This window comes from Miniopterus natalensis, chromosome 11 (genome assembly GCF_054644295.1).
Source record: "Miniopterus natalensis isolate mMinNat1 chromosome 11, mMinNat1.hap1, whole genome shotgun sequence".
NCBI classification, from domain to species: domain Eukaryota; kingdom Metazoa; phylum Chordata; class Mammalia; order Chiroptera; family Miniopteridae; genus Miniopterus; species Miniopterus natalensis.
Window position 1 is genome coordinate 32,541,565 of NC_142091.1, and position 26,518 is coordinate 32,568,082.

A 26,518-nucleotide genomic window follows, 5' to 3' on the forward strand; every position below is an offset into this window, starting at 1 on the left:
TACTGATAAGATTCATTGGTCTTTATTAAAAAGTCATTGGTCTTGCATTAGTAGAAACACTTGAGTTTGGGTGAGATCCTTTCATTCCTTTGGCTAAGAGGACAGAGCATAAAAGCTAGTCATCTCTTCTTTAATTGACTTCCTGAGGTGCATGAATCAAAATTTTACTTTCCCACTGAGTTAAAGCAGAATTTTTAGAGATGTTGTATTCTAGTTCCTGATGGAATCCTTAGTGGGTTATAATTCTGACACACAAGAGAGTGATGTAGGGAGGTGTGTAGAAGGGGAAACACTAGGCTAGGTGCCAGGAGTCCTAGTACTGCCATCAATTAGCTGTAACTTTATGCAAAGCACAATCTCTTGAGCATCAGTTTCCTCATCAATGATAGACCTATAATACCTGTCAGGATTATTGTGAAAGTTACATAAATTGGAAGTGCGGTGCTTAGTAAACAGTAAGCACTCAGATATTAGTTTTTTCTCTTTGATTAAGAGCAGACTTTGGATGGTCTGATGCAAGTGTAGATCCTTAGGACAAAATAAGTTACCCTTTATGATTTCAAAGAAAAGAGTTCCATTTCTGAAAGGGTTTTAAAAGGAAGTCACTTATTGATCAGTCAGTCTGCCTTTGGGCATTACAGTTACCTAAGAGACTCATTTCTTGTACTTGAGGAAAGGCATTCTCTCTCTCTCCCCGCCCATAGGCAACTCCAGGGTTGTAAACTCCTCTATCAGGAAACGTAAACTTATTACTGAAATACCTCACAGTGCAATTTGAATCTCTCTCTTCCTGATCCCATTCCTGGGAAGAAAAATGGGCTGATCCTATCTTCCTTTTAAGGGGCCATGTTTGGCATTTATTATTGCCCCTTTGCCTCATTTTTTAAAGTAACAGCTCATTAAGGTGATAATAATTATTCCTTGAGGGAATGTCAGGATAGGTATTTATAGACTCTTAGCTTCTTATTGGTATATTTAGATCATAATCTTACTGTTGGCCAACTCTTGAATTATCCATGCGTTTTTCTTCTTTATATAACATAATTGATAGCAAAGTGTGCTTCTGAAGAATTATTCTGGTTGTGTGGCTCTTGTTTCTTCCTCTTAGTAAAAATGGAGTCATCATTCCAGTTGTCATCTGCTTTTAGAATTTAATTTCATAGATGACATTATTTGATAGACATAATTACCAACATTGAAATTTAGCTGGGTTTCTTTCCCTTTTTATGTGTGCACTAAATTTGAAATAAAAATTGGAATACCAAATGCCTAATTAAGCAAAAATTCAAGTACAGAATAATAAGAGATAAGGATCTGGTCTGTTAGGATAATTTGTCACTATTTGGTTGAATGGTGCATAGCTATTGTTTAAGGCTAGTTATGCCTGGATTAGATAACAATAGCAAGACTGAAAAACAGCTGCTAAACCTATTGCTTTCTCAACTGTAATCACTAGGAATAAATATTCTCTTTTCCTGTACAATTGCAGAATGCTGGTGGGACTTTCTTGTAGGCTATATGACAATAAATGTTAATTCACTTAAAAATTTTAAAAATCCTCTTATCCCTTTAAGGCGTGTTGGGGCTTTCATGTCCCTGTTGTAGAAAATTTCAAATGACTGGAATGCTTGCTACTAATTTCTGTTCACTGAAGTGTCCTCTAGACATACCAGATGATTGGAGCTCCTTTGATAATATGTAAGGGAGCTACATAAATGTACTTGTCAATGCACTTACACAAAGTTAAGTGTATAAAATTGCTGTTTTCAGCAAAAAAACCCCACACCAAAACAAAACAAACAAAAACCCCACACAAAAAAAACCCTTAAAATTTCAGGTAATAAAGGGTTAAGAAGAGATTTTTGATAATCTAAAGGGAAAAACGTGCCCCATATATATTGTTGCATAAAAAATGCATGACTTTTAGTACAGGCATGAAATAAAATGCAAAATATATCATTCTGGAGGTCTTCTCAGCAGCTAGTAAAAATATTTAGAGAAGCTGTTTTATGAAGACTTAAAAGATCCTTGACCCCCCCCAATTTCCTATGTCTTTTCATTAAAACGTGGATCTTAACATACACAGAGTTTAATAAACATGTTAGTCATCAAATCTTATGAACTCAATTCTTAATATTTGGCTGTTGGTTTGAAGCATAGGCTCTCAGTAATACCTGAATACACCAGTATATAAACTCTAACCATCAGCTTCAATGCAAACATAATACTTGGTTTTAAATGTTAATAGGCAGATATTAGCAGTACACTGTACCGTGTCTTATGCGATCATGTTCTGTTCTTTGCTTAATAAAAAGACTGTAGAAATATAAGCCCATAATGACCTGAGTGCAATTAGCTAAAAAATGTTCTGTAGAAAGGCGTTTGTGTATGAAAACTTCAATCAACATTAAAAAAGAGGGATAGGTAACAGGAATCTAAACAAAATATTTTAAATGAAGGTGTGTCTCTCTTTTAAAAATTAAGATATAATTCACACTTCATATAATTCTGTGTATGGCATTTTTGCTGTAGACATCTTTGCCGTAGCATCTTTGCCAGAAACGTTTTTGCGGCAAATATTTTTGCATATAACCAATTGTTCAGAAGGTCATTTTGCTGTAAAAAAAAACCAAACCGATAAAATAACTTTTGTTTTTTGTTTGGTTTTGTTTCTCCATTGACAAATCAACAACTGTAAAAAAAGATAAAATAACTGGTTGACAGTTTGGTTTTATGTTTGGTTTGTTTGATTTCACTGATGAATAAACTGCCTTAATGTATTTAAGATTTAGTGTACTTAAGCTAGTCATGAGTTTGGGTTTATATTCCCATTGCTGAAGTTCTCTCAGTTACTCTAATTTTTGTGTTGTATATAAATCTCAGCTAGCCCTTATAATGGTCTATACTGTGAAAGTACTTAGAATCATACAGCTCACCCCTTTAAAGTGTACAGTTCAGTGTTTTTTAGTATTTTCACAAAGTTGTACAACCATTACCACTATCTCCAGAACCAGTATTCCAAAAAGAAACTCCATACTCATTAGCAGTCACTCTCGCCCCCACCTCTGCTGGCATCTGGGAAGCACTAATTTACTTTCCATCTCTACAGATTGGCCCATCCTGGACATTTCATATAAATAGAATTATATAATATGTGGTCTTTTGTGTCTGACTTCTTTCTAAATTTAGCATCATCTTTTCAAGTTTCGTAATGTGGCAAGAATCAGTACATTCTTTTTACGTCTAAATACTATTCCATTCTATGTCTATACCTTTTTTTTTTCCCCCCACTCATCAGTTGATGGATATTGGGGTTGTTTTCACTTTTTGGCTATTATAAATAATGCTGCTATGAACATTGTGTGCAAGTTTTCTGTGTGGGCATATGTTTTCATATCTCTCTTAAAAGTAGTCAGTGTAGTAAATCAATTCACATGTCTTCATTTAGGCAGAACTTCTTAAACTCCTACTTAGGGAATGCAACTTATTAGGAAACTCTTAAATATGTCCTTAAGAAATTTTCTATGAGCCTATCCTTTAGATATGATGATTTCATGAAGACTGCTTCAGTCTGGTAGAAACTGAGTTGTCATCATATAGAGAGTTTCTAAAGCCCTCTGCATCGTTTTAAAGGACAGCTACACATCTTGCTGGAGAGGAGTACTCATTCAGTCTTCTAGGACTCAATGAAGGAGCACTTTTAATATACAATTTCTTTTATGTATCAACTGTCTTTTAAAGTTTGGATTTTCCTTCTTGAAAAAAAAAGATTGTCAAATAGCCAAACCACCTGACTATCCATTGTAGCTTAAGTGTTTATTAAGAAATAATTCATACTGAGAGTCAAAGTAAAAAGAATGTATTTTGTGTGTAAAGGATGAATGTATCAGTAACTTTATTTGTGACAGGATTTTTTAAAAAGATGAATGGAAATTGCTCTCCCATGTACTTATATATAAATAAACATCTCCTGTTGCCCACATTTGGAAGATGATATGCTATCAAAGTCTGTAAGAAGCAAATAAGCTTTAAGTACACTAATGTCTTTCAGCATGACATGGAATGTGCTCTGGATCTGGCCATCTGGAGGCCTGAGTCTGTTGATTCTCTAACTGGCTGACCTGGACAACTCACTTACCATTTTGCACCATGGATTTCTCATCTGTAAAATAAGGGGCTAGACTGAATAATCTTTAAGGCCTCTTAGAACACCAAATAAGACTAGTCTGCAACATTCAGGGTGTGAAAATTATGTGTTAATTATTTCTAATGGTGAGAAAGATGCTTTATCTGATGATATATTGGGAGGAGTATTACACTGAGAACAAGGAGTCATAAATTCTAGTCTCAGTGCTGACACTGAGGAGTTCTATGGCACTAGATTACATACCTTTAAGGTCCCTTCTAGCTAAAACATTATATGGTTCTATATTCTTTGGAGATATCACTTAAGACATTATCCTTCATGTTTAAGAATGAGACTCATCACTAGTAAGGCATTCATTCATTTGCCCATTCATTTATTCACCATTTATCGAGCATATACTATATGGCAGGTGCAGGAATCTGCTTTCAGTTGTCCCCTATCTCCATTGTAGAAGTCATGGATTTTGGCCTTTTTTTTTTTAATTCAACCCCACGCCAATCCTTGACTCTCACCTTCTTCCTTAGGACGTGTATTTAAAAGATGAATATCTTGGATTAAGTGTACGGTGGGTCTTGGAACACAGTAGAGTTAACAGATGACAAAGGGATTAAACCTATGACTTTGGGCTTGTTAGCATGGTGTTTTTTAGTTAACTAATAAACATGGGCAACCTATATAACCTTAGACATTATCATTTAACATAAAGTACTAGGATTTGCAAAATCATTTATGTTGTCTAATGACAGCTTCTCAGCAATTGTTAAGAGACTCTTATTTTTGCTATTTTAGCACCTTCCCTAAAAGGATGTGTTTGCAGAGATTTCTCTTCTGAATTTACACATGCTGTGGTTTTAAGTGTCCTATTATTAACTTGAGCCACATGAAATTGTGTTTTTACAGGTCAAAACCAGTGAGATATTGGCAACTTCATATGATTATAATATAACCTGGTAAGTCATAAGCAGCAAAGGATGGGAGGCAAATGCCACTCACTGGAGAGGGAACTTTGACTCTTACACATTTTCATTCTGTTTAGTTTAGTTTTGTTTGTTTTATGCCACTAAGGAAATTTGGACAAGTAATTTCACCCTGTACATTGGTTTTTCGATTAATTAAATGGGAGACATTGCAAACTTGAATAGAATTTTTAAATGCTTATTTGTGTATAAATCATTATAGATCACTGGAAGTATAAATGTCGTTTATTCTCCAATTAGTTAAATGTTTAGATCATTGTGCTTCTCATTTGGGCAATGTAATGTTTCCAACACTCAATTCCTTGGCAAATTGGAAATAGGTATTTTGAAAAACCTTGATGATCATTATCATTAGTTGACTCAATTATTCCACATCTGCTATCCACAAACTATACCTGATACATGCTATCTCTATACCCTCAAATACATCTGCAGCTGACAGATGGAAACTGGAACTGTATTTAAATCATGTGCCTGTGCTTTTGGCCAGGTGGTCACCTCTGATTATTTCAAGAATTGAAGTATCTTATTTCCATTACTCACAGGAAACCACATGCTAGTTATATAAGATCTAAATTTTCATATCTGGAATTTATTCAGGCTTCCCAGAGAATAGTTATGTTTTCAAATCTGGATAAAAATAAGCTTAAAGACATAGGCTAGCCTTTTTGACTTTGATCTTAGAGATAAAACCATAAGAACTAACAACTGTATGTGGCCTAACATTCTACAGTTTATTGATGCTCAGAAGGGACGAGAGAGCTCCCTGTGACCTTTTTATAAGAGCACTGATCCCATTCATGAGGGCTTTGTCCTCATGACCCATTCACCTCCAAATACCATCATATTGGGGATTAAGTTTCAACATAGGAATTGGGGGGGGGGGGGCACAAATATTTGGTCAATAGCAGATGGTGTCTAATTAATTGGGCTGATTGGCTACTCAGAGTTACAGGTTTAATATCGGAGTAAACATATCCACCTTCCCTTTGTTATATATGAAGGAAATACCCCAAGGTCAAGGAGTTATGACACATTGTCAATGGCATTTAACTCCAGTTATTTTAATCATGTCCATTCAGCTTGTTCAAATTCATATTTGTTCAAATACTTTCAATCAATCCCTTGATCTGCTACCAGCCAAACTGCAAGCCTTGAGACAAGTAATCTGGTTATGGTCTGCTGACCTATGGCTATTTTACCCAACACATGAACCTTAAGTTTAGATCTTCAAAGAGTGGAAAACGCTTTTCCAGTTACAGCTGATTTTGTAATTATGATCCTCAACTTACAATGGTATTACATCTCAATAAACCAATGGTAAGTTGAAAATATGCATTAATAAGTCAAAAATGCATTTCATACACTTAATCTATTGAACATCGTAGCTTAGCCTAGCCTACCTTAAACATGCTCAGAGCATTAACATTGGCCTATGGTTGGGCAAAATCACCTAACGGCCCATTTTGTAATAGAGTGTTGAGTATATCATGTAATTTACTGAATACAGTATTCAGGAAATGCTGGCAAACACAGTACATGATGGAGTATTGTACTGCTTACTGTCATGACTGTGGCTAAGAGCTGCGGCTCACTGCTACTGCTCGTCCTCACAAGAGTATCTTACAGCATATCTCTAGCCCAGGAAAAGATCAAAATTCAAAATTCGAAGTATGGTTTCTATTGAATGTGTGTCACTTTTCCACCATCACAAAGTCAAAGAATTGCAAGTTGAAACACATATGTATTTTGATAAAATAAGCGTGTATGTTGTAGTTTCGAGGGTAAAAACAAAAAGAAACAGCATTTAACTTCCAAACCTAGGAGAAAGAAAAACAAAAATGACCAAAAAAACCCCCAGAAAAACAAAAAAGTTGAGTAGACAGGATAAATAGGAAGTACGAAGTATGATAAACCAGATATATTTTAATCATTACATTGTTAATGGACTAATGTTCCAGTTAGAGGATAAGACTGTCAAACTGGACAAAAACAAAACCCAACCATATGAGGCTTACGAGAAGCACATCTAAGACAAAGATACAGAAAGACTGAAAAAGAAATGCAAAATCAAAACCCGCTAGCAAATACTAAGCAGCGCAAAGCTAACGTAATACAGTGGTAACAATTAGATTTTAGGACAAAAAGTATTAATAGTAATGAAATGGGACTTCCATGATGAAATTTTCAGTCCAGTAGGAAGATACAAGATTGAATTTGTACCTAATAATAGCCTCCAAATAAAATAAAAATTGATAAAACTAAAATGACAAATAACATACATTCACAATCATAGAGGGAGATTTAAAAATTCCTTTCAGCTTTCAGTAATAGAGCAGGGGAAAAATCAGTACATATACAATTTGAGCAACATGATTAACATATTTAGTACACACATATAAAATTCTCTGCCCAAGCGCTGGCTGGGTGGCTCAGTTGGCTGGAGTGTAGTCCCGTTAGGGCACATACCTAGGTTGTGGGTTCAATCCGATTGAGGCACATACAGGAGATAACCGATCGATGTTTCTCTCTTCCTCCCCTTCTACTCTCTCTAAAATAAATAAATGAATAAATAAATAAAATGGAAAAATATCCTCACTCCTTGGGTGGGGATTGAAAAAACAAATTCTCTGTCCAATAACTGCAGAACACATGTTCTTTTCAAACACATGTGGAACACTTACAAAAACTGACTATAGATTGGGCCACTAAACAAGTCTCAACAAATTTCAAAGGTCTGAAATAATATAAAATCTTTTTTGTTTTGGAAATTAAGAAACACATTTATTTGTAAGAAACTCGTAAGTCAAAGAAACCACATGGAAACTATAAAATATTTTGAACTGAACAACAACATACACACTAATGTACAAGTTTGGTCTCAGGAGAAAGTCTAGATAGTAAGTAGACTTTGCATTAAACGGCTTATAGATGAGTGAATGAATTCAACCAGAGTACAGGTAGCGGGGACAATAGAAGTTAAGGCTCCGTCTTTTAAAGGCAGGCAAATAAGGAGGCAGTCAAGGGTAACAAGGGGGGAGATCAGACACCTCTGAGGCCTGAGTAAGCAGGGCTCCTCCCTCAGCCCCCACACTTCAGGGATGCTTGTGCTTTAGAGTGCCTTCAAGATTTACAAATCCTCCAGTTCCTGGGACTAAGCACGGCACCCTGAGCCTGGATTTGGTCCTATGTGGGACCTGGTTGCCAGAAGTACCTCTGGAGATTTTCTAAGTCTCACTTTGGTGCCTGAAATAGGTGTAATTTCTCTCCTTTGATCCATGCTTGGTGTGGACCAAATGCCCCAGGGAGCTCTGGGTCTGGTGTCTACAGAAACTGCCCTGGGTCTGAAGAGTGGACCCCTCTCACTAGCTGAGCAATATGCTTTCACACAACAGTATGAGACTAGGCTGCCAAAATGGAACTGACTAGCTTTTAGGTGAAGATCATATTGGACACAGAATAAATTCAGGGTTTTGGACTACCAAAGGTGACCATGGGCCCTTGGGATTGTATTGTATGTGTGTGGGACGGGCTGTTCATTGGCTCTCACTTTTCTTTGTTCCATTTACAATGCTGCCTCTGGTCTACAGACCCCCAGGCTTGTAAGGGTGGTGGCAATGTTCTTTATCCTGTCCATTTGCACCAGGAAGTTTACCCTACTCCTCTCCAAAGGTTATGCACTTTATGTTGGGCCAGGCCTCTTTCATCTGAGGCCTTTCAACGTTGTTCCACAAAGCCAAACGGCCCCTTACAATCAATGTCCTCTCTCATTTCCAAATGATAGTGACTGTCCTCTCCAGAATTCACCTTAAGACATGCTGGCGAAGAAATGGATATTCTCTACACAAATAAAACCACTCTTCCTGCTCCACCCATTGGCCTCCTGCCTTTTTTACTCAAAGTGTGGCCAGAAATGCAGTAATTAGAGCTTAAAACGTTCAGAAAACATGGTTGGAATGTGTTCTATGTTTATGCTATAAAAGCCCAAATGGTAAATATATGACCGGAAAATAATTATCCACTTTGCTGCACCATCTGGGTAAGACTTGCATTTTTGGTAATAATCAATGAAGCACAGTAACAATCTTTGACAGTCATTGGAAGCCAGTATTCACAGGCACAATGAATTCAGCATAAGCAACGATGTGTGACCACCATTAAAAAAAAAATGGTGTTAGGGAACTACAGAGGCCAGATCCATATGGTTCCATATGAGCAGGTCCATGGCATTGTAATAACATTTCTACTCTTATTGCAGTGGGAGATATGAAATTAGCCAGAAATGGCACAGTTGACAATAAAGAACATGAGACTATTTCTAAGGCTTGAGGAAGAGATGGTGCCCGTATACTGTAAAACACCTTCACGTGCATGGATCAGACAATAAACATGCACCTTTTCTGTTATTCTGTATCTTCATTGACAAACTAGTTTACCTTGCTTGGGTCCACACATTTTATTACAGGAGGTTAACAGAGATAGTAAAGGTTTCACAGCTAAAAGGTTTAGCTCAGGTGCAGCTAAGAACTTGAGTGTCTAGAAACTCTCCTGATTTTTGCTATTAGCACTTCAAGTTTATCTCCAAGCACAGAACTTATCAGATACTGTTTGTTTACTCTACTAGACCATGAATTTGAGGGAAGGGCCTTGGCTTTCATCTTTGTGTTCCTAGTGCCTAAATGTAGAAAGCATATAATGAATATTTATTAAATAAAATAGTCACAGTTTCACATTTAGCTCTAAATAGTCAGTTTTCATTGACCTTTTGTCTTATCCTCAGCCAAGATTCTGCTGGGTTAACTGCTTCTCTACCCTGATCACATAGCAACATAAATGTAATACTCATTAGAAACCTTTCATTGCATTTGATGCATTGCAGTGAAACTGTCCGTAATATGCCTGTCTTACCCAGTAAAACAAAATCTTTGTTCAGTGATCAGTGATCTTGTAGCTTGGTATCACAAACTCAACACAGTAGTTGGCCTAATACACAACAGGCATTTTCTGAGCTGAACAATTAATGAAGATTTCAAGCTTTGCTTTGCAAAGGTTTTATTTCTGAACATACATGTGAGTTCAACAAATAATCTTAACAAGCAAAACCAACAATACTACCAAAGTACAATCAAAAATATAAAGTGCCAAATTATCTGAATCAGAGCATTCTGGATAAAGCGCAGAAAAACAATTGCTTTCCCATTTTAAAAGGTGCAATAGCACCTCTTTTCTCTTTGTGTCTCTTCAAGTGTTCAAAACGGTAATAATGCTTTCCATACCAATGGAGGCGAACGTTTCCAAATAGACTCCCCTTTAAACATTCAGCCACTGGGTTCAGGTGACTTTTTATGAAAACAATTCAGGCGACCAGGCGCTTTTAGTTTCAGGCACTGAAGGTGGCCAGTTTTCTGAAAATGAAGGGCAGCATCTGACTTCTGAACAAGAACCAAGTCCCAAAACTGATTCTTTGGAAATCCAGCCTGAGTGTGTACTACTACAGTTAGGGGTTTTCTGGTTTGTAACTACTGCTGTAAGTGTATTCTTTAAATTTAACTCCTTTTTAATTAAACGTTTATTGGTTCTTTGTTTGACATGTTTCAGTTTCTTTCTCAGTAATGGGTTCTGATCAGGAGAATTACAGGCAGCAAGGCATTTTCTTAGACCCGTGGCATGGAATCCAAGCATATCTGAAAGAAATGCTTTTTTTGTGGTAGGAGGGACCCATTCATCAATGTCAGATTCAAGGCATTCAGCAACAGGACAGAGGCTGAAAACCTCTGGTTGTATAATATCAGGTATAACAGGGCTTCTGGATTTCTGGCTAGGTGTTTTTATATTTTTTGGACAGCTGGGAGAGGCTTGATGTGCCTCATTTTCAGAGAAAATGCTTGTTTTTTTATAGTTAGTATCAAGATCTGAATAAAAGGCAGGTAGTTTCTTGAAAGCTCCTGTCATCCCATGAATTCTTGTTTGGTGGAATCCTGCAACAGGAGTTGACTGTGAACATGGAACAAAGTCTTGGCTATCTTCGACATCACTTTCTGGATCTAATGGAAAATGTGGTGAAGAGCATGTTTCTGGATACATGGAGGCAGATATGTTTTGCAAGGATAATTTTTGTGATGATTGGCTGGAGTTTTCTGAAAGTAATCTCAGTGAAAAATCAGATTCTAGATGATGACTTTCTGCCAAAGACTTTCCCCATTGTAACAAAAGATCCTGTGATTTTTTGGTGGTTTCGGTTGCCATGTCCATTTCTTTAGCACTATCATCAAAGAGATCAGCAGAAGCATTGTAGCTACCTTCATGACCAGGAAAATAGTTCTCTGTTAAATTATTATTGATATGTCCATAAGGCATTTCTTTCAATGTATTTGTACTTCTATTTGGAGTACTGCAAAGAGCTTCTAAGGAATATGTAAGTTTCCTGCAAATTGTAAGACTGTCACCTTGGTTCTTTGGCCACCTACTATATTGTTTATTTTCTAAGTTGCAAAGGTCAGAAACATCATTATACCTCCCGGAAAACAAAGTTGTCAACTTTTCACTCATTTCCAAAGGTGATTTTCCTTCACATCCATTAAAATATTTGATATCGAGACAAGAATGGTCACTCTCTGAAGTACTGTGTGTATGTGAAATCGCAGCCCCACGTGGTGAAATTCCGGTAGACTTTCCAAGAGTAGATGTTCCTAAATCTTTTGAAGATGGACACAGAGTTGACAGAGAAGCGTTTGGTAGAAAACATTCAGAAATATCTGTTCCATTTCTACTTCTAGAGACAGCCTCAGCTGTGTTATCTGGTTGTGACTCCTCCTGAACACTAGGAGCTGGATTTGCTCCACAGGTGGAAAGGAGGTTACCTTTGCCAGAGTTTGCTTTGACTGTTGCTTCTGATGATCTTAAAGCTATAGGTGGTGTACACGAGACTCCAGCAGTTCCCTGGGGAGTCACAGATAAACTGCTGTGGTCTGCATGTAATTTTTCGATGCCATTATCTAGATGACGCTTCCTACTGCTGGCATCTGTCGGGGTTATAGCAATTTCACTTTCGATAACTGCCAGAAACTTGTTTAAGCTTTCAGAGAGTGGCAGATCATCCCAAATCTTGGGGTCATAATCCTGGGAATCACCAGCTATCTCTTCAAGTCTGAGTGATGTAGGTGGACAACACATAGATCTTTCCTGAAGGCTCGGGGGAGTACTGACATCATGATGCTGGTGACATGTTAGCTCACGCTGGGAATACCTCTTTTTAATATCCACTGCACTATGGAAGGATTTTGCATTACTTGGTTCACGGGGCTCTTGCATTTTCAAGGGGAATAAATTAGAACCAGTAACTCTAATTTCATGACTGCTGTGAACTGCACTTGGCTGATTAGCTTGTAAGCCAAGTTCTTCATCCAACTTTTGTGCTGTGCTCTTTTTATCCATATACGAAACAAGGCTCCACGAACACTGAATGGCATCATGGCAACCACCAGAACCAGTGGCCTCTGCCAAGGAAATGCACTTTCTGTTCTGGTGAGGAGTATCAGTGGCCTTGCTTTGTTCTGAAGCTGAAAATTTGTCATCATCTGTTAGTTGTGAAACAATGGAAGTGAGTTCAAGTGATGACTGCCAGAATATTAAAAGATTATCTCTGCCATGGGACTCAAAAAAACAAGAACTGCTGTCAAGGCCACATATGCTGCTGAGATCACTACTTGAGTGTTCTAAAGCGAGTAAGTGGCTATTAGGTGTCTGGGAGCCACCATGAAGTTTCCTGAAATTGGAAAGCCGCAGAAGCTGCTGGAAATAGTTGATGACAGTGAAGCCCGCTACACCTGGGTCTGGTAGGACAACCTGGCAAGCTACTAGCTCTTTAACTTCTCTCCTGCGGCCAGGGCACTGTTCTAAGAAGTTACTGGAATCTGAACCTTGATCATGTTGGTTTTCAAAATTCTGTGAAAGAAGTCAATACATTTAAATGAGAATAAAATTTTCTTCCTTTGACTAGAATGTGAAACAGAGATTTAAAATAATTTCAATTCCTCTACTGTTATAGGCACAGTAGTATAAGTAAGAGAAGTAAACCTCAGAGTAAAGAGACCTGTATTCAAATCCTGGTTCTAACATTTATTTAGTGTTGTGACTTTGGACAACTTATTTAATCTTTCTAAGCCTTAGTTTTCTCATTTATAAAATAGAGATTAAAATACGCAGGATTATTGTATTCGCAATAACACATGGAAAACTGTACTGCTTAGCAAATAGTAGTTGCTCAACAAATGGTAGCTGTTATATTTGTCATCAGTTTCCATAAACTTTGAGTGCTTAAGGGAATGTTCACACCTGTTTAAAAAAAAAGATAAAGAATTATCTAAGGTTTTAACAAAGCAAAGCTCTGTGGCATCTGGCTTCACCTTCCCTTTGGGTCTTTCCCACTGTGCAGTTAGGGAGTGCTCTATTCCTGTTTTGAAAACCCTGATTCCAATGTGGATAAAATTTCCATTTGTTCCCTTTAGCACAGATGAGACAGAATACGACTACTCCTTCAGTCAGTACATTCTTTACAACGTCTACTGCCACTTTTATAATTATTTAAGACCACCCTTCCTAACCTATTCTTAGAGTCATCGATATGCAGATAAACAAATATCTAACACTTCTGAATTTATATAAAGTTAGATTTTTAAAGCTCTGAAAGCATTTAAAACTAGGCTCTTTTGACTTTTGAAAGAGGAAGTTGTCACACATGGTGTTTTAACAGATCACCTATAGCCGGTTTTTATACAGTCTAAGGTGCTTTTACAGGTTCTCACATTTATGACTCCTAAAAACTAGAGAATTCAAATCATTTCATTACAATGGAAACGTTAGCAGAATAGACAAAAGAAAACTAGCATTAATTACCGTCACTCCAAAAATAAAGCTCTGTCCAACAAAGCAAGTTTCAACTGCTTTAGTTAACAGGTTCTGAATTGCATCACTATCCAGTATTCCCGGAATTTCATTAGGATCTTGAATGTATCTTGATTGGGGGAAAAAAAAAGTGCAAAGAGATAAACTTTGAAATTTTAACCTGCCATAAAGTTGGGAGATATGAACAATTAGTTTGAAAATGCAGCATGAATCTTTTGAGTTACATATATATAAAAAAACAGTGACTTTAAGAGCTAGGCATTTTGTTCCCTCTAGTTTTCCATAGCTATAAAGACAAAAACAATTGATCAAGTGTGAATAAAGTGGATGCCTGCCTAGTAATTAGGCCCAGCAATTATTCTAGGAGTAGCACTGAAGTAGTGGTAGGATCTCTAGCCCTTCTCCTCAAAGCAGAGGGAAGTCTTTCCTCTTCCCTGGTAATCCTGGTGGTGGTCCTCTCCTGCCCCTTTCTTCAAGTGAGTCTGCTCTCAACAATAAGGAGACAGGCATTTCTTCTGTCAAGGGATTAGGGGAGGAGGGGAGAAGACTGCTTATATATATCCTTGCATTCTCAGGACAACGTCATAATAGGTCAAACTATGCAGGTGAAGTTGTAATGCAAATGAGAGAAATAGCGAAATTTCAACTTCTGATACGCAAATATTACTACCACGAATGGCTTCTTCTGCCTCAAGGGACATTAACCATTTGGATGTAAATCTCAATTTGGATAATCCCTCAGTATGAAACAATTTTACTTTCTTATTCTATGTCCTTTAACTTGGATTAGAGTTTTATAAATTTAATATTCTAATTACAGCTTAGTTGGCCTGGATAAAAGTAGCCTGGTTTAACATCATCACAGTATGTATTCAGGAAATAAACATCTATTTCTTGATTATCTTTTACAGAAACTGATGATCTGAGGTTGAGTGGTCATCTTTTTACTAAATGTTTACTTTAAAAAGACATATCTTTAAATTCTATTAATATACTAAAGGAGTAGCTAGGAAAAAGAATGCTTTAAATAATCTTACCTATGTAAATCAGTGGCTGTAAGACCAAAAAATGCATCCAGGCAGCTTCCAAAAACAGTAATGCCAAATAATTTGTTTGATTCTGCAACTTTTATGGAAAGTCTGTATCTGTAACTGGCATTTTCAGCTTCACCAGTAGAACCACATTTTGGACAATTAGACCTGGAAAAGTGGAAGAAAAAAGTATAGAAATGCTCACCAGTTTATTTTTTCATATGATGAAAAACAAATCTGGAAAAGTAAAAATTAATATTTTGTGTACAAACGTTCCTATGCAACTTACATTCTTCTTAAACTACTTCAGATCAATCTCTTTTGAATTTCTTTACTCTAACAGCTGCCTTCACTGATTTAAATTAAATAGCCCTGAACTGACAGAAAAGTGAAGGGAAACTGTGTGTGTGTGTGGGGGGGGGGAAGAGATATTCTTAGTGGATGGCTAAGTTATCATGAACAAAGTGAGACACATTACTGTTTGGGGTTGGGGGTGTGTGCAAACTAAATATAATGAAATAAAGACACCAATAGAAGACCTAAAAATTAATGTCTAATTTTCTGTTAAAAGAATAATGAACAATCTTGGAAACAGTTAATAAAAATTTATATACATAGCACCCAGTTACATTTTTCTCACCATTATAAGAATAACTTTACTTTCTTTAATTTGTTGGAATATGGTAAAAATTTATCAGATTATAAAAGCTAGGTACAAAACATGTTATTTAACTTGTTTTAAGGCAATGTATAATTATGGCCAATGTCTTTCTGGTCAAAAACTATTAAGTGTAACTACTGTCATGTGGTAAGTGCCTGGTCTTGGGATAGTTACTAAATCCCTTAAGCGTTGATTTCCTCATCTGTAAAATTCAGGGTTGAACAAGGACAAAAGGAGACAAAGCAAAAGAAAAAGTAAAGATCTATTGCCGATTTTGCCAATTAATAGCTTAGTCTGCTTCTTTCTCATAATTATATTAGATATTGTGATGATTGCTGTCAATTCTACGCTTCCCTCCTTTCTAGCTGTTTGCAGTAACGTCTTATAACTTACATTCTTAATAAAACAAACTGACCAATGAAAACATCTTGTGATAATGGTTAATCTTAGGCCTTTTTCCCCTTTGTGTTGCTCAATGATTGTCAACCTTTTATCTCATGGCACACATAAACTAATTACTAAAATGCTGGAGCACAGCAAACTATATTTTTTGCTGACCTGACCAAAAAAAGGGTATACTTTTGATTCATTCATACCAGATGGTTATTGTTGTGCTGGTTGTTGTCATATTTTTATTTGACAATCTAAGGAAAAAGAGGTCAGTGCCCCTGACTAAATAGTCAGGTATTGCATGTTTTAAAAATTCTTGTGGCACACTGGTTGAAAATTGCTGATCTAGCTTTAAAAAGCAAATGGAAAATAGAAAATGAAAATAGAAAATAGGTAATTGTAAAAATTTCATTGCTGCCAGATAGCCATTAGGGGGAGCCTAAACTCCATAGCTACCAAGGTGAATATTTTGAACAAAGGTTAATCCTTCATATAAGAAGTTATTGATTCATCATTAGATTTGTGCTAATTATTATTATTTTTGCTCCACTGAGGATGGATCTGTGCCAATCCATTCGTGTAATCTTACCCAAATTTGTTGGAGTTGGGTTGCAGTTTGGCCATAAATACAGCTTCTTTAAAAGTTATATAATAATAATGCATTCAAGTCTAATGTAAAATTCTTAGCAAATCTTGGAATAGTTAATAGGCATCAGCATTTTGCAGTTTATAAATGTTTGCAAAATACACGATTTCATTTTGATAGGTAAACAAGGCCATTTACTCCAATTTACATAAGGGGCAATTGAGATGAATTTTTGCCTAAGGCGACAAAGTTAGTGAATTTTATGACCCAAATTCAAGGCTTTGGATTTCTATCCTGGAAATTTTTCCTTGCATGATGTCTTATGATAAGTATAAGAACAATATGGTTAATAATGAACTATCTTCCAACTAGAGTATCAATGATAGCCTAACACAAACTAGGTTTACAATATGAATGCATATAAACACTAAATTATGTAGTTTTATATAGGGTGTCCCAAAAAAATGTATACACAAAAAAAGTGTAATTATAAAGCCAGGATTATTAAAATACATTTCATTTTCAAAATGTAATAGAATCTAGACACCCTGTATACATTTCCCTGTATATATATAATGAAGATATTTATGTATATAGTTTCCTTTGGGAATAAGGCTGAATTGAAACAAATGTTAGCATGGAGTAATACACATCAGAGCTTGAACTTTAATATACATACAAATCACCAGGATCTTGTTCTAATGAAGATTTTGATTCAATAAATCTGGGTCAAGGCTCCAAGTCCTGCATTTCTAACAACCTGCCAGGTGGTACCAATGCAGTTGTTTTTCTGACCACACTTTGGGAAGCAAGAGTAGAGGCAACACATTCAAATTACAATCCCCAGATTTAACTTCTAGAAACACCTCTATTCTAAAATGTCATTTGTTATGGAATAGCAGTTTTCAAACTTTATGTTTAAAAATTATTAAGAAAACCAAAGAGCTTTTGTTTGTCTACTTATATTTAAAACTGATTATGGGAAATTAAAGGAAATTTAAAATTATTAAGTCTAAAAAGTATTTATTAATTTATTAAAAATAACAGACCCACTGCATGGTTAACAAAAAGAACATAGTTTTATGAAAAATAACTGTGTTTAAAAAAAAAAAAAATCAGTGAGAAGAGTGGCACTGTTTCACATTTTGCAAATCTCTTCAATATTTGGTTTAATAAAGACAGTTGAATTCTCATATCTCCGTTTTTGCTCAATCTGTTGTGATATCACATGTCATGTAGTCTTTGGAGAACTGAAAATTCCATTACACACATGTAGGAGAAACGAGAGTGAAAAGGGAAATAATGTCTTAGAATTATGAAAACAGTTTTGCTCTCAAAAAGCCTGAGAAGATCTGTCTAAAATAATACCTAAAATTTGTTACTTTTTTTTTTGATACCAGCTCATTTACTTTTCTAGTATATATATCCCTGAAATAGAAGTGGTTAGGTTAGTGATTCTTAGTGTTGGCTTGGTCCTGAAACTCTTTGAAAGTCTGAGGAAAGCAATGGACTCTCTCCCAGAAAAATGCACACATGACCAGAACACATGATACTTCACATATTTGGGGGACTGGAGGATTCATATATATCTACAGCCTATTCATAGATCCCAGGTTAAGAATACCTACACTAGATGATTATATAATGTCCCTTCCAAATTTATAGTCCCATATTAAACTGAATATATACAATGTAATAAAAACAACTTAAAAAAAAAAGTATACTTAATGGAAGCAACCCAAGTGCACATCAATAGACGAGTGGAAAAAAAGCTGTGGTGCATATATACAGAAAGGGCAAAAGTAGGTTTACAGTTATAATACAAATAAATAATACAATAATTAATAAATAATAAAACAAGAATTTCCCGGCCGGGTGTGGCTCAGCGGTTGAGTGTCGACCTAGGATCCAGGCGATCGGGGTTCGATTCCCAGTGAGGGCACATGCCCAGGTTGCTGGCTCAATCAATGACTTTCTCATCATTGATGTTTCTATGTCTCTCTCTCCCTCTCCTTTCCTCTTTCTGAAATCAATAAAGATATATTAAAAAAAGAAAAAGAAAAAAAAAAGAATAAACTGTGTTTTGCGTACTCACCACTGTAAACCTACTTTTGCCCATGCCATATAATGGAATATTACTCAGCCATAAAAATAAGAATGAAATCTTACACACACACACATATAAAAATAAAGTTAATTTGATCCTTCATATGAAAAGAGTATCATACTCACATATATGTACACACATTGGTATATACATACTTATGTATGTGAATATGATAGTCTTATAGGAACGATCAAAAACTTTCCATACATATATTTTTTATATTTGTATGTCTATATCTTTACATACATCACGGAACCTTTTCCAATGAACTCTTGGAACCCGAATACAAGGATGAGAACGGAGGTCTTACTGAAGCTAAAAGGGGGCCCAGAGCCCAGCCTACTCGTCAGCACTCTCCATTATTCCTTCTCCAATCCCCATCTCCCCCAGAAGCACGAAGCCTTAAGGCTGTGCACAATGTAATTTGAAAACCATCACTGCTTTAAATCTTGGAGTTAAAAAAAAAGGAAAAATTAACCCCATAAAATAAGAAATACCTATTATAGTTTTTATCGCTAAGGACTTGAAGTTCAAAGAAAATCTTTAGGTAGCAATCTTTTTGTTCTTCGGTGTCTCTAAAATCTTTTGCAAAGGATAGAGTATGGAATTCCTCTGCCATAAACCTGCTGTGCTGTAGCAGTAGGGAAACAAGAGTAGGGAATTTGTTTCCTGCGTTGGTTTGCAACTGACTTGGATTTCCTCCCTTGTGCTTACAGGCTTTACTTTTACCTTTTGGAGACTAAGATTATCCGAGAGAAGCAATTTTGACATGAAGGATATATAAAACTTGAATTCTGGACAGCAAGAACCGAGGCAAGAAGGAACTTTCTTCTTCTGTTCATGTGTTCACACCATAGCCTGCAAAACAAAGGAGTCACCGGGGTGCAAATTTAATTGTAGGAGCAAATTCATCTCTGAGGAAAACCTCTTAACCGCCACAGCAAAGCCAAGAGGTGTCTTTTCTAGTAAAGGTCAATGTGTTGGAAAACTAATTTTCTTTTCATGCTTAATTAAAAATATTAATAGAAAGAAAATAAGGTTTAAAACATAATAGTTCAAACAAACATTCTGTTTCTCAATAAATATTCCATTCTCGATAATTCAGGAAAACAGTCATTTAGCTTCTTTCACATCTTTAAAAGAAAAGCTACACAGAACTTGTTTCTATCATTAATAGAAGGAACTTAAATGAACTTACATGACTCTTTAAAGAACCTAAATTGGTGGGAAATGGTCCTTTTTAGCTAAAAAAATAACTTTATTGGTTCTCAGTATACACATTTTTACACAGCTTAAAGAGAAAATAAGACAATTCATATTTTGCAAACAGAAAAAGCAAAATGTTATATGGTGAAAGGAGAGTTCAAAGTGCTTTAAGATCCTTGTATAAAACACAACCAAGAAGTAAAACAACAGAATAGCAATGTTCTACTCTTTTATACTTTTAAAAATCTCAAATGTTGGTTTGTTTACCAACATTTAAAACTGGTTAGCTTAATTGTAGTATAAAATGCCTCTGCACATGTTCAAGATAAAGCTGTATCAATAAATTTTCATTTGTAAACAAATGGCAAAGCTTTCAATTCCTGAACATGGGTGGAGCTGTTTCTGAGACCGGCATCCACAAATTTTGACAAAGTGAAAGGCACAGGTTAAAAATCATAATAGAAACTTCTAGGCATAGCTCTTCATAGGATAATCAGAAATTTAGAAATGTGGTGACAATGGAAGGGAGATCTTAAAGTGATACTAATCCTGTCCATCAATCAAAATGACATTTCTATGAAAATAAAATCTTGCCACCTAAGGCAGTAAGATTGAAGCTTGCAAAGAGGAAAGATAAGCAGACTTATATAAATCACTGAGCTACATTATTAAAGGGAGCATAGGGGAAAAGCTAATGCTGCCTAACTCCTTATTGTTATCCTTATTTTGGGATCCTTCAATATATAAGACTAGTAAGGTTCTATCAGAAGCATGTATGTATTCCTAGATCTGGTTTTCATTTTAGGCCACGTGGCAATCTCTAAGGTCAAGGTAGAGAAGGTGACATAGGATCAAGGGGAAGGCAGAAAGAGGGGTCACACACACACACAAAAAAAACACCTTCCTTCTACATCTCTAAAATCCAGTTTAGGGTATAGGATGTAACATGATGGTACACCTACCTGTAAGCTAGGGTTGATAAAACTGGGCAAAGCTCCCTCCTGAAAATGTCATCTCTTACCTTGCTCCTTACCCAGGCACCCCCACTACCTTTCACAGGCTGGCTGAAGTAGACGGAGCAATTGCATTTAGGTCTCTCCTCGCCCTTACCCCAAGCAGCCCGTTTCCACTGTCCATCACAGGCTAGGCTAAATCTGAGATGAAGAATTTGATTCCAGGTCCCTCTTCAACCTTAACCCCAGGACACCCTCTGCCTATCACATACTTGGTGGAGCCAGAAAACACCCATCAGCTCCAGGTCTCTCCTCACCTGTTTCCCCAGGCACTCCTCTGCCCATTACATTCTGGGTTGGCATCAAGATGAAGTATTTGCCTCCAGGTCTTGCCCCTTTCGCCAGGCAACCCCTTTGGGCCTGCACAACCTGGCTAGAGCCAAAATGCAGAATTCAGCTTCAGGACTCTCCTGGCCCTTTAACTTCAGATGCCCTCTGCCCTTCACACCATGGCTGGGGCCAGGAGAGACAATTTGCCTCCAGGTTTCTCCTTGCCTGTTTACCCTACAGACCCAGGACATAAAGGCATACCCCAAAAGACTCCAGATCGCAGACACACAGCTGAATAGATCTGACACCAGACCAGGGTCTGGAGACGAAACCCAGATCAGTAACCAAGAACCCGTAGCTAGACTCCGGAGTTGGAGCTGGATAATGGACTCGAGTTGCCAGATGCCGAGGCTGAACCAGATCCTCACAATGTAAACAGACCCATGACTCAATAAGGAAAACTCACAACTCTCTAAGTCCAAGCAGCTAGCTTCACAAATGTATTAGAGAGGAAATAACTCACAGCACTTCCAAATTCTACTAAACACTGCAGAAATAGACCAGGAAGGTTGACAGAGTGAACAAAAATAATGCTTACCTTTGCCGGCAGATGTTCACAATCCTTCAGGTGCAGCAGTTTCTAGAAGTCAGCAGTGTCCCAGCCATTAATTTCATATGGCCGGCTCATCAGTACTGTGGGGGATAAAAACATTATTTTCCTCACACCTTGTAAGTTCTAACAGCTGGGCAAATAATCAGATTAACATAATCAGATTAACAGAAGAAATTCAAAGTTTAATACTTGCGAAGGGGAATCTGCATACAGATGAACAGCAAAGACAATGAGATAATATTAGGTATATCCGGCATTTTGGAAAATGGGGGAACAGGGTCTTAGACTTCAGGTGAAATGGGTGATATGCAGGTAATTTTCAGAAAGAGGAGCATATGTGGCAGGTTACTTTTCCTTAGGCAACCCCCGAAACAATAGCACACGGTGGTAGGGGGAGGTAAGGAGGTCAACAAACTCCTGTGTGGAGTCTGAATTTCTAAAGCTAAGGTGATTATGCTGAAGTTTTCTTCCTAAACCAGGTTTTTCCAACTAAATATCTTAGGAAGAAATGAGATAAGAATCATAGGTTCTTTCTCAGTCTTTTGTTTCTTAACAACCAGCTTAAAATCAACGTGCCGCCTGGCTGGGCGTGGCTCAGTGGTTGAGCATCGACCTAGGATCCAGGTGATCAGGGTTCGATCCCTGGTCAGGGCACATGCCCGGGTTGTGGGCCTGATCAATGACTCTCATCATTGATGTTTCTATCTCTCTCTCCCTCTTCCTTCCTCTCTGTGAAATCAATAAAGATATGTTTAAAAAAAAATAAAAATAAAAAAATAAAATCAAATCAACATGCCAACCGCAAAACTTTGGCCCTCTTCATTCCCACCTTTGGAACTTTAAACAAAAGTTTTACATCCACAAGCTAAATTAGTAGATTGTGCCATATTTCACTGATACAATCACCCAGTCCTGAAAATAAGTTAATTTAGTTAAATTGTTAAATATTTATTTCAGGAAATGGTGACGTTGATGTACTCCCAAAATTTACCTCCTATTAAATGTCTGATTACTTGCTTATGTGGGAAAAGAACAAACCTCCCTCTAACCTCAAGGTTCTGTTCCCTGGTCTAATCAAACATATATGAGACAGATTAGCAACAGAAAATAACCAAATTTAAGACATACAAATGTATGGGAACCTCACATACACGAGAGAGTCAGAGACCCCAAATGCAGGAGAGGATCAGAGACGGAAAGGAAACATGGGTATGTATACAAGACATTCTGAGCTAGGGATGATGTAAGGTGCCTTCAACCGTCCTTGCAAAATGGTTAAGAGCAGACGCTTAGTAAAAGGTTCTATTCCTAAGGTGTACACCAGATGGCAGCAAAAACGAATATTTCCTGGTGGCCTCAACTCAGGTGTTATTCCAAAGATGCACACTAGCTGGCAGTGTGCATCAGAGTGTTGAAAGGGGTCCCACTCTGAGGGAGTAGAAGGTCCACTCACATCAGCTTTGGGTTGTCTCCATGTTGGGAAAATTATTACCTGAGAGAATATGAAGTTCTGTAACATGAGCTCTGGGTTTTCACCAGAGTAAGGGGTTGTGTCATATTAGCTCTGGGTCCTATAATGGTAGGGTGGGGCCACAGCTGAGAGTAGGGGGTCTGACAACTTTACAAATAAGAATTTACAACTATTTTCAAAGATGACCAGAGGGGAGAAATCACGTAAAAGTGTTTTATAGAATAAACACCTAACTATGGAATACAAATAGGAATTAAGGAGTTATCTAATGGTCTCCTTCAAGGGCACATACTTTGTCTAATTTTTCTAAACACCGTCATAACAAGTCCCTGGGAAATGATTTACTCATCTCATATGAAAACTCTGGAAAGGGAAGAGAGAGGCAGGCAGAAGATAGAAAATTAAATAAACAAAGAACAAACAGACAAAATCTCTTTTGTCTAGAGAAACATTGAATAATATTTTTAAAATATTACCCAGGAAAACTTTAGTGAGTACATCACAGAGTTTGTCCAGTGCATTTATGATAGGTAAAGTACTATTCTAGGGATGGGGAAGGGGACGGGGCTACAGATAGAAAAAACAGGCTTTTGTGTTCAAGGGCTTTAGAACCTATTGGCTAAGGCAATGTGAAACTGCCAATGAAGTGATACAAAGGTTAACACAGTAACTGCAAGCTCCAGACTTCCATATCTCAACTGCTTACCTGAGAGCCAACTGTATTTACATGTCTCAGAGACATCTCAAGGTTTAATAGGTAAGAAACCTGAATTCTTAGTTTATTCTCAAACCTCTTTGTGATTTTCTCCATTTCAGTAAATGGCACTACTCTCCATCAGTAACCCAGGTTAGATACCTAAGGAGTTATCCTTCATTTCTCGGTTTTCCTCAAGTTCCACATTACACCCATAAGTAAATGCTTGAGTCTATTTCCATATCTAAAAACCATCATTCACACTCCCCCCCCCCCCCCCAATATTCTGCCACCACCTTAATGCAAACCACCACTATTTCCTGCCTATTATGTTGCTTCATTAGCATCCTAACTAAGTAGCCCGGTCCCTGCCAATCTCTCCAGACTCATCTCACACAGCTGTTCTTTCTGAATAATTTCCAGCAGCACTGATCTTTTCTTAGGTTCTTGAACGTGAAGATGCCAAGCTCTTTCTTGCCTCAGGGCCTTTGCACAACCCATTCACTTTAGAATGTTATTCCTTCCCTCTGTTAAATGGCTGGATCATTCTAATCTCTCAGGCCTTAATTTAAATGTCAATTTCTCCGAGACGCCTTCCCAGACGAACCTAATTCAAGTAGGTTCCCTTGTTATCCCTCTTACATCCATCCACAGAAGGTTTAAGTGCCATGAGGGCAGGAATTTATCTTGTTAACCTTTGTAATCCCAGTATCTAGCAGTTCTTGGCACAGATCAAGGAATCCCTTAAAAATTACCTGCAGAATGAATAACTGGAGCTGAGGGAGGATGGTTCATTTGAGGAACTCAAAAAGACATTCTGTGTGACTGGATCGTAGGGCTAAGAGTGGTGAAAAACAAAGCTGGAGAGGCAGGCAAAGGCCGGGCAAGAAGGGCCCTGTAAACCGTGTTAAGGAGATTAGACTTACATCTGAGGAAAAATAGGAGCCATTGAAAGGTTTTAAATCATGAGTGCCCTGGTCAGGTTTGAGCTTTACCGGCCTGGCAGTGCGGAGACCGGCTGGGCAGGAAACAAGGCTGACGGAAGGAGAACCAACTGGGAGGCTACTGTCACAGTGACTGCCTAGAAGTGAGCGATAAGGAAGGAATTCAGAAAACTTTCGTGTTGATCGCTCACTGCTCAGTTAATCGCTTTTCCCTCTGAGCCATCAACGCGGTTTGGAAAAGACCCCCTTTTCAGCACATTACTTTCTGCCTAGCAGCCAGCTGAGTATGTATCTCCGAGCACCTCAAAAGCTGCAGTATTGTATTTGCCTTTCTGTATTTCCAGTTCCAGAGGCTCATCCGTGTCTAGCTCGATTAGCACAGTGAAAGCTCAGGAAACGCGGGCCGAGCGATCACAAGAGCACCGTCTAAAATTAAAATGACCGCCCTTTTATAAAAGAGGCTAACTCTTGAAAAAAATAACAAAGTCCCGTTTTCCGGCCCCCGCCCTCCGGGAGAACCTCTTCCCGCAGCTACTCACCGGAGGCAGGGGCCGGGACGCCGCCCGGGCAACACTCCGTCAGCCAGGCCCGCAGGACTCCAGTTGAATCTCCCGCGGCCCCTTCCGCCGGAAGTGACGCTTTAGCCGCTGCCTCAGAGCCAATCAGGAGAAGGCGTTGCCGAGGGTGGAGATTAACCTGGATTTGCTGTGAACGTTTGGAAACGATCGCTGTTGGCAAACTGGGTGTAGAGGCAGGTCTGACGAGTTTTTCCCGGGCTGGCCGAGCAGCGGTAGTGGGGCGGCGCGGAGCCCGCTGGGCGTAGGGATTCCCGGGAAGGGTGGGCGCGCCCCTGCGAGTGGCGTTCAGCGGCGTAACGAACGAGGAGGGAAGCCGGCTGAACAAGGGGGCTGGAGCCGTGAAGGCGGAAGGGGTTCTTCCCGAGAGGGATGGGACGGCCCGGGGACGGGGACAGAAAGGGGGTGGCAGCGGGAGGAGGGAGAGAGAGACGGAGACGGAGAGAGAGACCAGAGAGAGAGAGAGAGAGGGAGAGAGAGAGGCGGGGCCGGAAGCGGGCTGCGGGCCAGGGAGAGGGGCGTTAACGGAAGAAGGGTCCGGGACCCAGCGGGATTCCGGGGCCACGTGGGCTTCCGGCGACCTCCGCCGTGGACGGAATGGGTCGTGTGGGCATCGCGGAGGTTTGGGTTGCCCCACGGACAGAGCCCCGTCGGAGGTGGTTAGACTTAATGAGGTGGAGTCAAGGCGCCAGAAAGAGCAGTCAGAGAGGCCGAGCTGCACCGCTCAGGGACCCAGTGCGAGCCCGCACCTGTCCGAACCCCAGCTTCCTCCTCTGTAAATGGGAACAACAGTCATGCACGCGGAAAGATTTCTGCGATGGTTTTGTTAGATGAGATGATGTGTGTGCTTTATGCTCAATGATGTAGTGAACGATCAATAAACTGTCACGGTAGCTATTATTATTATTACCCACTTAGGTAGGGTTTGC

General features: G+C 38.3%; 1 protein-coding gene across 2 annotated transcripts; it reads right to left on the reverse strand.

The window, feature by feature from the left end:
* Positions 1–9,510: 9,510 nt before the first annotated feature.
* Positions 9,511–25,853, reverse strand: DDIAS (DNA damage induced apoptosis suppressor). Of its 2 annotated transcripts, none has more exons than XM_016206859.2 (6): positions 25,554–25,853; positions 21,891–21,985; positions 19,533–19,661; positions 15,066–15,227; positions 14,020–14,137; positions 9,511–13,068 (listed from the first exon to the last, which is right to left on the reverse strand). In XM_016206859.2, the coding sequence occupies exons 3-6, from the start codon at positions 19,643–19,645 to the stop codon at positions 10,468–10,470; spliced, it is 2,994 nt and encodes a 997-aa protein (XP_016062345.2). In that variant the 5' UTR covers positions 19,646–19,661; positions 21,891–21,985; positions 25,554–25,853; the 3' UTR covers positions 9,511–10,467. The 2 variants fall into 2 exon arrangements, with proteins under 2 accessions (XP_016062345.2, XP_016062347.2); XM_016206861.2 differs by lacking the exon at positions 25,554–25,853 and adding an exon at positions 24,997–25,178.
* Positions 25,854–26,518: the final 665 nt, after the last annotated feature.

Coding starts and splice junctions, on each gene's coding strand:
- DDIAS (XM_016206859.2), bottom strand. CDS start 19,645: ATGAACAGAAGAAGAAAGTTCCTTCTTGCCTCGGTTCTTGCTGTCCAG. Junction 15,228..19,532: donor ATAATCTTAGTCTCCAAAAG/GTAAAAGTAAAG, acceptor CCACTTTTCCAG/GTCTAATTGTCCAAAATGTG. Junction 14,138..15,065: donor ACAGCCACTGATTTACATAG/GTAAGATTATTT, acceptor CCCCCAATCAAG/ATACATTCAAGATCCTAATG.